General features: G+C 42.9%; 1 protein-coding gene across 3 annotated transcripts in view; it reads left to right on the forward strand.

The window, feature by feature from the left end:
- The window catches only part of NR1H3 (nuclear receptor subfamily 1 group H member 3), a 32,291-nt gene that overhangs the window by 11,572 nt on the left and 3,055 nt on the right, over positions 1-17,664 (forward strand). Inside the window, exons 1-9 of one of the 3 annotated variants that reach the window (XM_088654431.1) lie at positions 4,656-4,767; positions 5,884-5,971; positions 9,302-9,530; positions 10,791-11,057; positions 11,818-12,026; positions 12,894-13,073; positions 13,862-13,961; positions 14,761-14,874; positions 16,430-16,524. In XM_088654431.1, the coding sequence (XP_088510557.1) occupies positions 9,389-9,530; positions 10,791-11,057; positions 11,818-12,026; positions 12,894-13,073; positions 13,862-13,961; positions 14,761-14,874; positions 16,430-16,524 (1,107 nt within the window). In that variant the 5' untranslated portion in view covers positions 4,656-4,767; positions 5,884-5,971; positions 9,302-9,388. Of the gene's footprint in view, positions 1-4,655; positions 4,768-5,883; positions 5,972-9,301; positions 9,531-10,790; positions 11,058-11,817; positions 12,027-12,893; positions 13,074-13,861; positions 13,962-14,760; positions 14,875-16,429; positions 16,525-17,664 lie in introns of those variants that run through there. The other 2 variants (XM_035114877.3, XM_088654442.1) reach the window with 2 other exon arrangements.

Here is a 17,664-nt window from a genome sequence, read left to right on the forward strand (position 1 = left end):
TTCCCTGTTGGAAGTTATTTATTATTTATTATTATTATTATTTATTATTAGCTAGGAACTTGGTGGCTGCTGTTATTTTTATAGGCCTCAGAACAGCATAGCAGTTTGCAAAGTGCAAGCTGAAAGATCCTTGCCCCACAGAACTTTAAACCAAAATTCAACATGGGAAACAACATAGGTAGGGGAAGCAGGAGTAAATGGAGAAGTGATTTCCTGCCTTCTCTTCAAGAATAAAACTACCCCAAGGCTGTTTGCATAAAATACAACAACAAAACTCAATAGGAAACCTTTAAAAACATCTCAACTAAACAATCCCATTTTATTAAAACTATCAATTCAAAAATAAAAAATAATACATGCAATTATTTCAGTTGCATGTGCAATGTGTAAGTGAAAAATTAGCTGTGCAATAAGCCACAAATTGAACCTTCTGCAGCAGGATATAATGAATAGAGTCTGGTAGTTATCTGGCTGTTAGTTCTCATCTCTGTGTTAGGAAGTATGTTTTTCAGTTTTTCCTAGAGAAGACTTCCCAGCTTTTTAAAGGAAGATAACTGTTAAGGCTGCAATCCTGTGCACTCTCAATTGTGGGTAAGCACAACTGAATTAAATGGAATTTCCTTCTGAGTAAATATGCATAGTGTTTGACTGTGTATCTGTTAGGAAATGAACAAAAATGTTCTTAATCATGTACAGTTCTTCCTAACTTTACTCCCACTTCCCCCTTGAAATTATCTGTAACCTTGAAGCTTCCTTTCTTTAAATAAGATTCCTAGTGTTTATCCAGTGACAGCTCTGCAGGAATTTATTTGGTTTCTATTAAAATCTTGGTGTGTTTCAAGTTGTTGTTGTTTAGTCGTGTCCGACTCTTCGTGACCCCATGGACCATAGCACGCCAGGTTTCAAGTAGAAACCCTTTTATCAAGGGGTTAGCTACTAAAATGTTTCCATTTTGCTTTGCATCTCTTAGTCTAGGTCAACCATTTTCAGCCATGGGCCGGTCCACCATCCCTCAGACCATGTGGTGGGCCGGACTATATTTTGAAGAAAAATAATGAACAAATTCCTATGCCCCACAAATAACCCAGAGATGCATTTTAAATAAAAGGACACATTCTACTCATGTAAAAACACGCTGATTCCCGGACTGTCCGCAGGCCGGATTCAGAAGGCGACTGGGCCGCACCTGGCCCCTGGGCCTTAGGTTGCCTACCCCTGGTCTAGGTGTAGGGAACCAGAGGCTCTCTACGTTGCTGGACTACAGTTCCCATCATTCTTGGAGGTGACATCCAGCAACATCTTGAGAGACACAGGTCACATTTTCGAGGAATACCATAAGAAGTAGCTGCCTTGTGGGATCAACGTTAAAAGTCTCCTACGGGTGGCGGCTGCTTCCAAGTGGCAGGTATTTGCAGTGGCGAGGAGAAAATGGTCCCTTCCGTGCAGTGAGCTGCTGAACACGCATTCCTTGATGCAAAGAGTGAGCAGCCGTGAAGAGCAGCAGAGCAGCATCTGTGCAGTGTCTGTTCCATGTGCATAGGACATCACCCCTAATGGTAACATTTTATTAAAAATGTGAATAAGGCTATCATGTAGCGAGGCCATAGCATGGGAGCAACCTTTAAAAAATTGTAATAATATTCTAAAAAGTACTTCCCCAAAAAAACCCATAATTGTTTCTGTTGGGGGTAATTCAGACTGAAATTCCCAGGTGTAAAAAAAAGAAGGTTATTTATGTATGCCACTACTGCGGCCCGTGTTTTGTTAGCCCCAACATGGCAAATGAGCGAGGTCTCAACTAAAGAAGAATGGCAACTTAAGCTGATGGAATATGCGCAGCTTGCAGATCTAACATGCAGAATAAGAGAACAAGAAGAACATATGTTTAGAGAAGATTGGAAAATATTTATTGAATATATGGGGGGGGGAATTGTGTACACTTGAAAACGTTGGTAGCATTTAGCATTAAGATAAGTTCAACAGTGTAAATAAGTTTTGATGGATGTAATGGAATACTGAATGGTTTGGTTTATGTAAAATATGCAGGGATTTAAGATATGCAAAATGAACCATGGAAAGAGAAGAACAGAAGTCATCGATATTTTAAGGATGTTTAAATGAGTATTTTAAATTGCAAAACAGAAAATTTATATATTTTTTTTTGTGTGTGTGTGTGTGTGTGTGTGTGTGTAATGCTGAATTTTGAATTAGAAATGAAGCAAAGCTTTAAGTTTTGAGAGATGAAGAACTGAAGCAATTAATAGTGCAACACGTGAAAAAGAGTTACTGCGTGGAACACACTAGGATTTTAATGGGGCCTGGATCTTTTTCGACAGAATACTTGTTAAATACTTTTTATACTATGTCTGATAGGACAGCTGCCCTGAGTCTGTTGGGATGGGGAACACTTTCAAGCTAGAGGATTCAGAGACAGCCTCCAGCTTTGCATGCTATACAGAGGATGTTTGGGAGATTCATAGCATAGTTTCCAGAATTAACTTTTCTCTCCCCAGTATTCTACCACCCCAGGTAGAGCAAGGTAGTATATTGCTAATTCTGAATAATTTGAGGGTGGTAGATTAGAACAGTTCCAAAAAAGCTTTGAGAAAAATGGGAACTGGGGGAGAGATCAAGAAGAACAAATTGAGAGAGAGCCCTGTGAGAACATGTAGCTTCCCTATAGTAGATCCTCAAGAGGAAGTGAGGAAGTCTTTTAGGAAGCTTGTGAAAATTTTTGCTGGGTGGCATAAAAATGTGAGAAATTGTCCAGAGCAAAATGTCATGGTGGCACCAGCTTGTTATGTTCAAGAAGAAAATGTTTGTGACTATGTCTTCTGTTCTGCATCCTTAACCTTACATTTTCCTCCATTAGCATGCACTTCTGCCAGCAGCACTTCTTCAGTAATTACAGTCATACCTCGGTTTAAGTACGCCTCGGTTTGAGTATTTTCAGTTTAAGTACTCCGCGGACCTGTCTGGAACGGATTAATCCACTTTCCATTACTTTCAATGGGAAAGTTCGCTTCAGGTTAGGTTCGCCTCAGGTTAAGTACGGACTTCCGGAACCAATTACACTCATATCTCGGGTTAAGTATGCTTCAGGTTGAGTACTCTGCGGACCCATCCTGAACAGATTAATCCACTTTCCATTACTTTCAATGGGAAAGTTCGCTTCAGGTTAAGTACACTTCAGTTTAAGTACTCCACAGACTGTCTGGAACGGATTAATCCACTTTCCATTACTTTCAAGGGGAAAGTTCGCTTCAGGTTAAGTACAGACTTCCGGTACCACTGTACTAGGCCTGGGCGATATATCGTCCAAAACCAGTTTGAAGGCCATATCATGCCCTCAGCTGCAGTGGGGGACCATTGTCTCATTGGCAGTGTTGAAATAAGCAGTTAATTCAGTTGGTTTCGGTACATGGAGTGGAGGGGGAAGCCATCTTGTTCTTCGCATTAGGCCACAAAATGCCTTTGCCCAATCCTGTCTTATAGTCCTGTTAGGATTGCTTCCATCAATGCAAGAGATTCTTAGACCAGCAGGAGCAGAGGAATGAAGTGCAGGAAGAGGAATGCTGGCTGAGACAAGACTAGCCTGTGGGGAGATTTTCTACAGGGAAAGGCAAAATCCAGGGCCAAATTGCACAAACTCCATTGCATTATACTTTTCTCCCTGACAGTTTTATCTAAAGTTGAAAAGCAGCTTTTAAAAACGAAGGGCGGTTGGGAGAATGTCCTGCACAGCAAAAAAAGACATGGGAGCTATTTACTTTTCTCCTTTGTGCTATTTTTTCCAGTCGGGGAAGCACAGCTGTTTTTCTCCTTATGGGGGTGGGGAACAAGTGGGGGGGGGCTGTTCTTTTTCACCTGTGTGATGAAAAGCAGCTGGGAGACAAATTTATGGCATGGGGAACAGCCCAAAGGGAATGAACATCTTATCAATCAATCAATCACCAATCATTTTATTGTGTGCCACCTTTCCAAAGTTAAAACCATGTTCAAGGCAGCTTAACAACATATAAAAAAAATACATAACTGCAAACAGTAGTCATTAACAATAAACACAACAAACAAAGTTGATGCTCTGCTCAAAACTGTAGTCTCCTATAGATCTCTTTCAGTCAACACAAAACATCAGAGGTGAGATTATATATGGCTGCTTGTTAACTTGTCATTTGGCCCTTAAGAGAATTGGCTATGAGAACAAATCCCAAGTCTATATTGAAATGGAATAATGAAGGAATAGAGCCAACTTTGTTCACCGCCCAGCTAGCATGGACAATGGTCAAGCATGATGGGAGCTGTAGTCCAGCAACATTTGAGGAGCCACAGGTTAGCCACTCACGAACATAACCTTTACTCTGAAGGGAAGGGGAGTCATTTTGTGGCTAGGGTTGTGGATGGTGGCCACAAGATGAAGCATCTTGGGTTGTTTCGGTAGCACTATGTGCCTGAAGCGACAAAATTTGCTGTACTTGGGACTTTTGCTCTCTGAGTTGTTCCGCTGTTTCTAGGCGGGGTTGGGGCTGGTGCCAACAGAACTTGGAAGTACTTGGCGCCTGATCTGAGACACAAATGTGACCACAGACCAAGGGATATATGCTTCCCTCAGCCTTTCACCTACATTTACTTCCCCATGGGGCTATGCTGTTCATTCTAGTTGCACTTTTGAGAGGAAGGCTTCCTATCATTCTGTACATTTTGCCTCTGGGGCTGGCACTGTCAACAACTTGGCAAGGCAGTGGTCAACAACTTTCCAGTTTACAGGTACTCTTAATGCAACATTACTGAACTGCAGTAAATGTAATCAAATCTGATTGCTGGTGGAATTCTCAACAGCAGGGTGGGGAGCATTAGTGTTGCATATGCTTATTCTATTGCTCTCAGTGTGGCAGGTTGCATCTCTTGGTAGGACCTAGCAACTCTCCTGTAGGATGAGCCAACTGCTGCCATCTGAGATCTGCGCCCGAGTGAGAGACTTGAGAGATCTTGATTTGTCCTGGTTAGGCAGATAGATCTTGATTAGATGAAAACGGTTTGAATCTTCTGCAAGCTTTTTTTGACCCCTACAATAGGGTGTATGCTGTTGCTGTTGACAAAGTTACTGATAATTTAGAATAAAATAATCATACTTAAGGGCTGTTCTATATCCAGATGTGCTGATTTTAAACTCATTAGTGGCCAGCCTGAAAAAGCAAAACAAATCCTGACTGTTCATTTGATTTGATTCTGAGAAGATTTCAGGCAAAGTAAACAGTTAAACATTTTAGTTAGGCATTGGTCTCTGTTGCTGAATGCTTTAAATTTTTAAAATTTATTGTATATTTTCATTTTCAGTGTATGTTAGACTAGTCTGGTCATTGTTTTACAGATAAAAATATGAAAAGGGGTCTCTAACATGGATTCTATAACTCGAGAACAAGCTTACACAACCTGGTACCCTCCAGACATTTTGGACTACAATTCCCATCAGCCCCAACCTGCATGGCTGTGCTGACTAGGACTGATGGGAGTTATAGTCCAAAACATCTGAAGGCCACCAGGCTAAGCAAAGCTGCTCCAGCAATACAGCAATTTATTATTATTTTTGCATTGCCTTCCCATCTCTGTGAGCTGGATTTTCGGTGTACTCTCTTTCTGAACCAGCAAAAACATTTTGCAGGTTTTGCATTTGTCTGTTGCCCATCACAGCCTCACTGTCAGGCTGCACATTAGATCTGCCAGCACCATGCCACACATCTCTGCGCTGAAGAAGTGTCATGCTACAAGTGCATGGAACACAGGGGATGCGGGGTGCTAAATAACACTTGATTTTTTTCTTCTTATTTCACGACAATGCCTTCCAATTGAAATAACAAATACCTCTTGTTTCAAATACGACAGCTGCGGAGCACTCCAAATTTTGGAAATTTGGGGCTGGCAACCCTAGATACGCATGAACAAACGGCAACTGCTTGTGGAGCCACAAAAGGTAAAATGAGAATGCAGCATTTTGCAAAAAAAAAATTCAGTACTGTACCCAGTGTTTTTTCCCCTAGGTGCCAGTACCCACCATGAAGTTGTTAGTAAGTGTCACACTTTTTAACAATGAAAAAAAGAGCTGCCAGTACTGCATACACTTGAGTACCTCCTTAAAAAAAGCACATAACTTCTTAGCAACAAGCTCCTTGGAAACACAGTTTTCTCTGCAGCAGCAAAAAGGCATTCTAGGTTATTCCAATCGCAGACCCAGTGTATCCTTTAAGAAGGCTGCAGCTGCTTCTTAGTTTGCTCTTCAGATATAAAGAATTGTGCAGATCCTCTCTGGTGTTTAGATCAGCAGAAGGGACCAGGAAGGAAAGAATTTTTATTTACCTCTCGCAGAGGAAGTCTGGCCATTGCTCTCCAAAGTATTGACAGGCATTTAAGGTTGATTGAATATCTATGAACCAGGCAGGAAAGTGAATCAGACTGGACTGGCTTACAAACAGGGAAATAAACCAAATGAGACTAGCTAGATTTGTTAGCACTCAAAATGGAATTTGGACACTTTTAAAATGGAGGTCAGAAATGTCAGGTCGGCTGCCATAAGCCAGGCTAACAACAACATTTGGGCAATTATCCCTCTTTCAACCTGTGTTCGGGGCTGTGAAAATGCAGTGGACTGTCTACAGCAGGCCTCCGCAAGCTCGGCCCTCCAGCTGTTTTGGGACTACAACTCCTATCATCTCCCTAGCTAACAGGACCAGTGGTCAGGGATGATGGGAAATGGTCCCCAAACAGCTAGAGGGCCAAGTTTGGGGATGCCTGGTCTACAGCCTCAGAGACTTTTTACATCTCTTTCCCAATGGTGCCTTATCTGGCTACCCAAGTCAATCAAGGACTTGAAGCCCTCATGCTGCCAAAAACTGCCCTTGTGGGTTAAAATGACCATTTAGCAGTGAGTTTCTCTTTGGCTGTTTGACTTGGCCTCCTTGATTGATTGATGACATGTCAGTTTTGAAATCTCCCTAGACAAGCATCTTTGCCCTTCTCTTTGGCTCCAGTTGTCTGGCCCTCCTCCGTGTTTACTGGAACATACTAGTTTGCCCCAAAGTTGCTTAATTTCTGTGCTGATGCCAGCAGAAGACCAAATTATGGTTCAGATTTTTAGGTGCAGAAATTAAAACCTTTTTCTATTTTAATATATCTAGTAACTATATTTTATTCCAACAGGACTTTGGGAACTGACTGTTTTTAAAGGGAAGGGCTTTAATAGTGCCATCCTGGTTTTATTATCTGTATTTTAATAGATTTTTATTAATATTGTTTTAATTCTATTAGAGTTTAATTACTTTTAACCCATTATCTTTTATTTGTTTTTAGTTTTTTGGATCCCCCTCCCTGTGTTTTAATTTGTGTAGGAATACAAATAAATATAATCAGGGCTTTTTCCCCAGCTGGAATTCTAAGAGAACAAGAGAGGCATTCATGGTGTGTCCCGGCATCTCTTTTTCTAGAAAAATAGTACTGAATATAATACAGTCAAACCTTGGAACTTGAATGTAATCCGTTCTGGAAGACCATTCAAGTTCGGAAACCTTCGAGTTCTGAGGCGCAGCTTCCAATTGGTTGCAAGAGCTTATTGCAATCAAGTGGAAGCTGTGTTGGACGTTCGAGTTCTGAGGAACATTTGAAAACTGAACACCTACTTCCAGGTTTTCGGGGTTCGCAGGGGCGTCGCAATGGGGGGGCGATGGGGGCGGTCTGCCCTAGGTTCCACTCTGGGGGGGGTGCCACTTGGCGCCCCCACCCCTGCGACTCCCAAGCCGAGCCTCCAGCCTCTCACGCTGAGTGGGCTTTTTACCTGGAGTTTGTAGCTTTGGAGGCGCGGGGGGCGGCGGCGATACCCTGCCACGTAAGGATGCATGCGTCGTTACGTAGCGACACATGTGTTGTTAACGTAGCGGCGCCGCGCCCCCGGGTGCATGGCAGTTTGCCGCCCCGGGTGTTGTGGCACCTTGCTACGCCCCTGGGAGTTCAGGAACTGAAATGTTCGGCAATGGAGCCTCTTGAGTTCCAAGGTTTGACTGTAATAATAATAATAATAATAATAATAATAATAATAATAATAATAATAATAATACTTTTACAATCTGGGAGGCCTTTCTTTAAAATAGGGATGTTTTGGTTAAATGATACACAAAAAAACTTTTCACATTGGATCTCTGAAGCAAGCATGCAGGGGTCAGTACATCTTGAGACTCAGTTAATGACCAGAAGGCCAGTTTGCTTCACTGGACAGAAGTGGACTAGAAACAATGATTTTATTTAACATCCTGTGCCCATCAAGGCTTATTTTAATTACTTTGTTCTTCAGTTATTTACTTGCTGTTTCAGAAGCCTCCATGAAAATGAAACTGTCATACACTGGAAGCTTGCCTGGCCCCTTTGCTTTTTCACTTTATACCAGCTGGTTAAATTTGCCCTCCTTGGATGGTCTTTTTATTAGCAGCATTGATTTACACTGTTGTAATCACCTGCTTTAGTGTCTCTTTTCATTCTGACCAGTTTATTATCGTTCTAGTGTTGTTGTTGTTTTAAAGAGAATTTATTGTTAGCTGCCTTGAGCGCTATATTTCTAGTGGAAAGTGGAATATAAATTATGCCACTCAATAATATGTAAAAATAATCAAACTGAACAGAACAAAAAAGTAGTTTGAGAAATCTACTGACAGGGGATTGTTGCGGCTACTGTTACTTTACTCTCGAGTAAAGATGCTCCAGTCTGCACTGTCTTTAAGAGTGTTTTATGTGTATACTATTTACAGTGCAGAGATAACAGAAAACATGTCTGCCTAGTCCGATTCAGAACCCGGCAATGGCTGCTGCCTGCTTTTCGGCCAGCATAAAAGCCTGGGCACCCCAAAACGCCACCCTTTCGCCCTACGTGTGGGTGTGCGCCTCAATTCGGGTGCCGGAAGGAGAGGTCTCCCCTCTTGCTGGTTGGGGCGGCGCCTGGGCTCCGACGACACCAGGGCTTAGACGCCTCACTGAGCCCTCTCTCCATTCTGCTCCATTCCTCATTTCCTCCTCCTAACTCACTGCTCGTGCTCTCGCTGGGTGAAGTGCTGGTCAGGTTGACGGGGGGTGGGGGGAGGCTTCCTGTAGGGAGTCCCCCTGAACCTCCTTTTTGAAAGGGGGTGGCGGCAATTGTGAAGGAACAGCTATTAGAGTGGTGGCAGTCGTGGCTGGTACCATTGCACAGGAATAATGTAAAAATGTCTGGTTGGTATCTCTGGTAATTGTGTTTTTCTTTTCTTCTGCTTCCACTTTCCTCCAGGGCCTTCTCAGTTTTGTGAGGATATTGTAACTCTGGATTCAAATGTCTTAAGCTTCGCGATAATCATGCTTTAGAGACAAGAAGGACATGAGGAGCCCCACAAGGGCAACCATCATGGGTCCCACACAGCTCATGGCCCAGAATCATGGGAAGACAGCATGTGTATTTGGCATGGAGGAGAAAGGGTTTGCACTTTTCCATGGCTCAGAGATCCCACCGGAGCACATAGGTGAGACCCAGACCCTTGTTTCAGCCACTCAGTGCAAATGTTTCGAGCAGAGGTTACACTTGGGAATTTATATATTACACCAAACAGGGTGACAGACAAAAGTAGTGGAATTAATCTGCACTGTACCACCTCAGATTGAAAGTGTGGGTGTGTGTCATTTCTTTAAATGCTTCCTCACAATTTTTGTTTAAAGTGCCCAACTCCCTGCAGGAAGTAAATGATGGAGAGAAAAGTTTAGCCGTGAATAGGGCCTACTCTTGAGTCAATGCACTCTTTGTGTCTAGGTTTGAGAAAGTGATGGGGAACTGTGGGAAGCAGAAAGAGAGAGAAGCTGGAGACATACTCGTTCCCCATTTACTTCTTTTTTTGTCATTTCAAAAGCCTGCATTAATTGTTTGCCCAGAGGAACAACAAAAAAATAACGTGTGCAGCATAGGAAGCAATGGGTGGAATTCAACGCTAGAGCGTTTCATCTGCACAAACATTTCAGCTTCCTAGATGGAACAAGCCCTTGTCTCCTTCCCTCACACACTCTTCTAGGGGTTCTCCCAACCCCATTCCCAGCCAATTTCAGGGCAGACAGGGCAGGAAGGTGGTGGTGGGGATATGTTGTGCAAGCAGAAGTCCTTGCTCAGGGCTTCTGCTGACAGGATTCCTTAGGGTGAACGTATTTCTCAACCATTCATAAAAGCTATAGCTGACTTCAGATAAGGAGGAAAGAACAGTGCTGCCCTCTGGTGACCGGCCCGCATAAAAAACTCTGAACCTTTTAGTGTAAAGTGCAGTTAGTGTACAATTCCAACCTATTTTGCCCTTCCTCACACTCGCAACTTAGCTCGGGGACCCTCAGAGTATGGCATTAACTGTTAGGTTCTAGCAAGTACTTTCTTCTTGAAAGAGGAAGTTCAGGACTCTTCTTGTCACAGGGTTTGTTTGCATGCTTATACAACACACCTTCTTTAATTGTTATGTTTTATTGTTTGAATTGACTCTGAGAAATATTAATGTAACCCCATGGCTCTAGAACTGTGTGAGAAAGACTTTGCTAAACTACAGGAGGAAGAATCTGCACCCTCTTTCGGCCTAGGCTTACGTGCTTTTATTGGCCTGAGATGTGGAGTTTGAGGTTTCTCTCTGCTCAGCCTTTTGCGAGGAAGGACTGCTATAATCTACCTTATGTGAGGCATGGTCTTCCTTTGTTTTCTGGATATAATTTTACAGCCTCTTTCCCCCCCCCTTCACCCTTCTCTGTGTTTACAGAAAACCCCCCTCTGAAACGGAAGAAGGGGCCAGCCCCCAAGATGCTTGGCAACGAGGTGTGCAGAGTGTGTGGGGACAAGGCCTCAGGCTTCCACTACAATGTCCTCAGCTGCGAGGGCTGCAAGGGCTTTTTCCGACGCAGCGTCATCAAGGGTGCCCAGTATGTTTGCAAGAACGGCGGCAGGTGTGAGATGGACATGTACATGCGGCGAAAGTGTCAGGAGTGCCGGTTGCGCAAATGCCACGAGGCAGGCATGCGAGAGCAATGTAGGTGACAAGAGCAGGGATGTGAGGGCAGAGAATGTGTAGGAGCAGTAAGGTGCTCCTTATTGCAATATTCCGTCTTATGCATAAAAAAAAATTCAGTGACTATATGTTAATAGAATCCGGTGTATGCTCAGAAAAAGTGTAAATATGTATAATAATATATGCTTAAGTTGAAAATATAATATTCCAATTTTCACTGAATTCAGAGGGTGGTATTCAACTAAGTTTGACTCAGAGACCCATTAAAACAAACAGGACTAAGTTAGGTCCATTAGGCAAGTTAAAAGATGGGCAATCTCAAGCAGGGTGAGGGGATGAGCAGGTAAATGTAAGGAAATATGAAGAGGGATAGATATATGAAGGGCACACTAAGGGTAGCCTTTTAATGCCTGCAGGCAGCTATACATACACAATGGGGGGAATCTTTCACAGCCATGAGATCTAGAAAGGTGTATTTAAAAGGGGGGGCAGAAAGTCTCAGGAGACCTGGTTTTTGCCCTGCATAATATTTTGTTGGCGCATGAAATGTGAATAGCCTGCTTGTATAGGAGCCATATGAATAAAAGGTGAGTTTGTCGGTATAGGGCAAGCTGATGAGGTGAATGACAACCCCAAATCTAGGAAACAATAAATGTTGAGACACTTTTCTTCCATCCTGCAGCATTGTGTAGGTGTCCAAAGATTTCACTAATTTAGTGATTGTGCACTTTGTGTAACCAGCTGTCCCCTCACTGCTCCCTTTCTGTGCTGCACTTTTAAGGTGTTCTCTCTGAAGAACAAATCCAGCTGAAGAAGCTTAAGAAGCAGGAAGACGATCAGTCTCGGATGGTAGTTGTGCGCCAGAGCTCAATATCCCCCCCGAACACCCCTCCTAAAATGACACCGGAGCAGCTTGACATGATAGAAAAGCTTGTGGCAGCTCAACAGCAGTGTAATCAGCGCTCATTCACCGACAGGCTCAAAGTGACGGTAAAAGCACAGTTTAGGTGGGGCTCTGAACTAGAGGAAGAAAACAGACCTCACCTACCTTCAGTAAAGCTCCCCTTTGAATAACTTAAGTTGGCATGTTCATCAAATTTTACGTAGGGGTGGGGCGGGGGGTATATCCCATACTCAAAAGGGATAGTGTCATTTTCTGATACAGTCGTACCTCGGCTCCCAAACAGCTTAGGGGTCAATCGTTCTGGCTCCTGAACAATTGAAAACCGAAAGCAAGTGTTCTGGTTTTCAAGTGTTCTTTTGGAAGCTGAACATCCGACGGGGCTTTCATGGCTTCTGATTAGCTGCAGGAGCTTCTTGTAGCCAATCAGAAGCCGCGCTTTGGAAGTCGAATGTTTCGGAAGTCAAACGGACTTCCGGAACGGATTCTGTTCGACTTCCGAGGTACAGTACGACTGTACTTCTCATTTATTCCTGAATTGCAGGGGGTTGGACTAGATGACCCTTGGATCCCTTCCAACTCTACGATTCTATGATTCTCATGGATCCCCAAGGGTCCTGCATATTCCAGGCATTAAGGCCCAGGCTTGTAGACTCTGGGAGGACTCTTAGAGCAGATGGAGTCAGAATGCTGGTGCCAATGGAATTGTGGACTTGGGGTGCTGACCATGCATCATGTGGCTTTTGGGGTTCTGGAATAACTAGCCATGGACTGCTGAACAGGAAAGAATAGTGAGGAGATGTTTGGATTGGGTCTATCTATATAAGAGATGTGAGGTGATGTAGAAGAAGTGGGATATTTCTCTCTCATTTCAGGATACTTTTTGCTTATTCCTTCCAACCTTTATCAGACATTTTCTTCCCTTTCTCCCCATGGCTTTCCCACAAAAACTTCAGCCGTGGCCTCAGATTTCCGATCCTCTTCACCGCGAAGCACGGCAGCAGCGTTTTGCTCATTTTACGGAGCTGGCAATCATTTCTGTACAGGAGATTGTGGACTTTGCGAAGCAGTTGCCAGGTTTCCTGGAGCTCACCAGGGAAGATCAGATTGCTCTTCTGAAGACGTCTACAATAGAGGTAAGACCCACACCCTACCGCTCTCATCAGAAGGAATGGCAGCTGTCACTGCAGTCATCAATAACGGTGACACCTGGCTGGTAAAAGCTTGTCAGGGCAGGGCAGAATGTTCCCAGCCAATGTGCCGCCCTACAGACTCCCGTACCGCCCACAAACCCCCGTTGTGCCCTATGGCCCCCACCCCACCCATACCTAGCTACGCTACTGGCACCTGCCCCCAATTGAATGGCAGGCACCTCTATTGCCACTGCAAGAAGAGGCAGCTACAGGGGACAACTTTGGCTGGTGTTCCTATTGAGGTGGATGGGTTTGATGTCATACCCATTTCCTGTAACAATGGCATTAAACTGTGAGTAAATTTGATTAATTTTAATTAATGTAGGAATTGCTCACCAAATTGTGACACCTGGTTCTTTGCTAAGATGATACTCTTCTACAGCAGCTCATTTGGAGCTGTCCAGGGTCCTGGTTGCTGTTTACGGGAACCTACCATGACCAAGTTAGTAGTAAATTGATTTGTCTTGAGCTGACTGACTTTGACCTGACCTACTTAACTGGACCCAATTTACTGTAACCTGGCCTGCCTTGTTGTAATTTGACCTACTTAACTGGACCTGACTTTTGCCTGCCTCTTCCCTTGCAGGCCACAAATCTTGAAAATTCCCTTCTGTGAGCACTTAATAGGATCCATGCCACTGTGTACTATCTTACTGAGGGCTATTGGTGCAGGGATGTGTCCTGCTAGTTCATTGCCAGATGTTTAATGACTTCTGTTTTCTACATTTAAGGTGATGCTGTTGGAGTCATCTCGGCGCTACAATCCAGAAACAGAATGCATCACGTTTTTGAAGGACTTGAGTTATAATCGGGATGACTTTGCCAAAGCTGGTGAGCTAATCACAGTTTAGAGTATCAAGGAGATCTTTTTTCTTCTTCACTGTGGGCAAATTTTTTTAATGCTGAAAAAACAAAGTCCAGACTCTGCTCCAAAAGAAGTTAGGCTCTCAGTGATTGAACTTGGCATTTTTACTCTCAGCTGCACCTTTTAATATGGAAATTTCCACTATGGTTCATTCTATCCTGCTTTTGGAATTCCCAAGTGATTCCAGTGGGGTTTGATTTCTCTTGTACTTGAAAATATTTTTTTAGGCCTAAAGGGCTCTGTTTCACTGTTATTTATTTAATAACATTTATGTACCACTTGATCATTAAAAACTTCAAAGCAATTTACAAGAAGATAAAACAAGAAAATCAATAAAAATTACAACTGTACTTTAAAACATACAAACGTTAAAATACAAAAGTTAGGACTCCTAGTGGTATAGCAATAAAACCGTTAGCACATTTGCAAAGTGAAGCAGCGTCTGGTATGGTTTCAGATGGGATGGAGAACCACTTGGGGGTTAGACTACATGACTCTTGGGTCCCTTCCAATTCTACGATTCTATGATTCTACTAAAACAGATTAAAATTAAGCAGGACTGGCTAGCTTTTACAGTTATTCTAATTGGAACTAGTGTCACAGTGCCAGGAATATAAGGTAGCAACTACTGAACAAAAACATGGGAAAGAATAGAGCACCATTAAGATTCAAAATGCCTTCAATTTTTTTTAAAAAATGTTTTGCAATACATTAAAGCAATGTCAACTTTTAACTTCCTGCTTGCTGTCTTCCCCCCACCCCCAGGCCTTCAGTTTGAGTTCATCAACCCCATCTTTGGATTTTCAAAGGGAATGAATGAACTGCAACTCAATGATGCTGAATATGCACTTTTAATTGCTATCAGCATTTTTTCTGCAGGTAATAAGCCTGGGAGCTCATGTTGCTGAATCAAAAAATAAGAGTTTGTATGTGGGAGATTAATAGCATTTTCTTACAAAGAAACACGCATAGATATAGTATAGAATAAGATTCTAATGATTATGCGGAAGGATAATTTGTGCTGTGAATTAATTTTCTGGATCATCTATCTTTGAAACATATCAAGAACCAGATGGAAGTTTTGACATATATAACTTGTCAACCTCCTGAGTCTCTAAGAGCAGAAGTAACTCACGAAAGAGTCCACTGTGACAATATGATAGAAAAATAACCCATTTAATATAATTGTTTTTATGGGGACTATACATCTGTTCCTAAAAGAGGGTTGAGAAGTAAAACATGCTCATAAAGCTTCTGATGAAAAATAGGGAACATGGAAAACGTAGTAATCACTTTATGGCTTGGGAGTATTCCTATTCCTTGGTTATCCAGTGCAATAGCCTCCAGATGTTGTTGAATTATAACTCCCATAGCTGCTAATCACTGGTTGGGGCCTGATGGGAGTTGCAGTACAACAGCATTTGGCAGGGACTATGCTGGTGACTCTTGTCCTATATCGTGGGGGGGGGCAGGGAAGTAAGTTGTCTTGACATGGATGTGTGAAGTAGCTTAGCTTTGGTTCACTTTTTGGAGATATAGAATTTGGCCAATTGGTTACAAGAAAGAAGATTCCACCTAAACATTAGGAAGAACTTCCTGACAGTAAGAGCTGTTCAGCAGTGGAATTTGCTACCAAGGAGCGTGGTGGAGTCTCCTTCTTTGGAGGTCTTTAAGCGGAGGCTTGACAGGCATACGTCAAGAATGCTTTGATGGTTTTTCCTGCTTGGCAGAGGGTTGGACTGGATGGCCCTCGTGGTCTCTTCCAACTCTATATGATTCTATGATTCTGTGCCCCCCCCCCAAAAAAGATGCCCCAGTTGTGTGAAAGTGTATGGAAATATATGAGTTGGGTGAGGATGTGACAGTGAAATTGCTTCTCCTGTTTTGTTTTCTGGATGCTTTGATACAGAGAAAAGTATAGCTGCAAGTAATAAATAAATAAAAATCTAGCCAAAGCTCAGCAGTTCTCCTCATTGATAAACATAATTTAAAGCAGGGTTTGGCAACCTTTGGCACCTCCACATGGTGCTAAGCTACATTTACCTTCAACCCCATAGCCCTATGACCAATAGTCAGAACTGATAAGAGTTATGACCCAAAACATCTGGAGGGTCAGAGCCCCCCTCTCCATGTTTCATTGAACTTCAGAATGTTCAAAGTCCTTCATATATATTATCTCAATCTTTTCAGCTGCAGGAAGGTAGAGGCAGCCTAGCTCACAACATTTGCTTCCTCCATTGCCAATGGCAGGAGTTAAATACTTGTTCTTAATGAACGTTAATAAAACGCAGCAGGTGTGAGAGAATGGTTCATGTGACAGGAACCTGTGCATGGACAGTTGTGTAGCCAGACTTTGGGAAGGGGCTTGGTAGATTTGAGTACCATACTGTCTGCATTCAGCTATCTATGAACCTTTTGTCTTGCTTATTGGCAGACCGGCCAAACGTTCAAGACCAGCCCCTGGTGGAAAGGTTGCAGCATACCTATGTAGAAGCCCTTCATTCTTACATTTGCATCCACAGACCAAACGTAAGTGTCTGGCTGAGCTCTGAGAATGATTGTATTGCCAAAAATACATGTGCAGAATAATATTGTGATTAAAGTACTCAGGGTTTTTTTTTTAAAGTTGTATTGATTGGTCTTTTGGACTTCATGTTCAAATGATTCTGTTTGCATAGGAATCTGTCTTATCTTGAATCAGACCATTGGTTTGTCTAATTCAATCATAATCATAATACTGCCTTCTCTGACTGGCAGCTGCTCTGCAAGCTCACAGGCAAACATCTCTCCCAGCCCTGTTAGCTGAAATCCTTTTATCTGGAGATGCCAAGCATTGCACCTGTGACTTTCTGTATGTAGTGCTGCTATTGAACTTTGGTTCCTTTCCTGCTATCTAATATTTATTAAAAGAAACAGAGAAGGGGCAAACATTACAGATCTAACTCAAAGTGCCCCTTTCTTTAAGAGCTTGAGGACAGAAAGCAAATATGTAGTGGAGATGCTTTCAGCTCCATTGTCATAGTAATCATCATCATCAATAATAATTATTTATACCCCACCCATCTGGTTGGGTTTCCCCAGCCACTCTGGGCGACTCCCAACAGCTTAGACTCCCTTAGAGATGGGCAATCCTGTATACATTATGCAGCCTTGTCTAACCTCTATCTGCCTCCCCTTTATATGGGACTGCCTTTCGTCAGTTACGTTTGCTAGCACTGTCAACAGCTCCTCAAGATCTAGGGGAACCTTCCCTATGTGGAGCTGTCCAGTTGTCTTTTAGGCCAGGGGTGCGGTGGCCTTCCAGATGTTGCTGGACTACAATTCCCATTATTCCTGGCTATTGACCATGCTGACCTGGGCTCATAGACATCCAACAACATCTGTTGGGCATCCAACAACACGTTAGACATTCTTGTTTTGGGAGATAATACAGTTCTGATTCTGTAGTTGCTGGGGGATGGGGAGAGATAATTGATTGAAATGTGCTGCTTGAAGGTCTGGAAGCTAAGGCAAGTCGTGAACAGGATTTTTAGTGCACAGAACAGAATACTGTTTCTTGTCCAAGCTTCCTAGTTCACAATATGATTGCTCCTAGTTCTATATTCTCAGCTTTCTGCCCTGCAGTCCTTTGATTTTTTGCTTTGTCATTTAACTCCCCAGTTCTTGATG

This window comes from Zootoca vivipara, chromosome 1 (assembly GCF_965207765.1).
Source record: "Zootoca vivipara chromosome 1, rZooViv2.hap1.1, whole genome shotgun sequence".
NCBI classification, from domain to species: domain Eukaryota; kingdom Metazoa; phylum Chordata; class Lepidosauria; order Squamata; family Lacertidae; genus Zootoca; species Zootoca vivipara.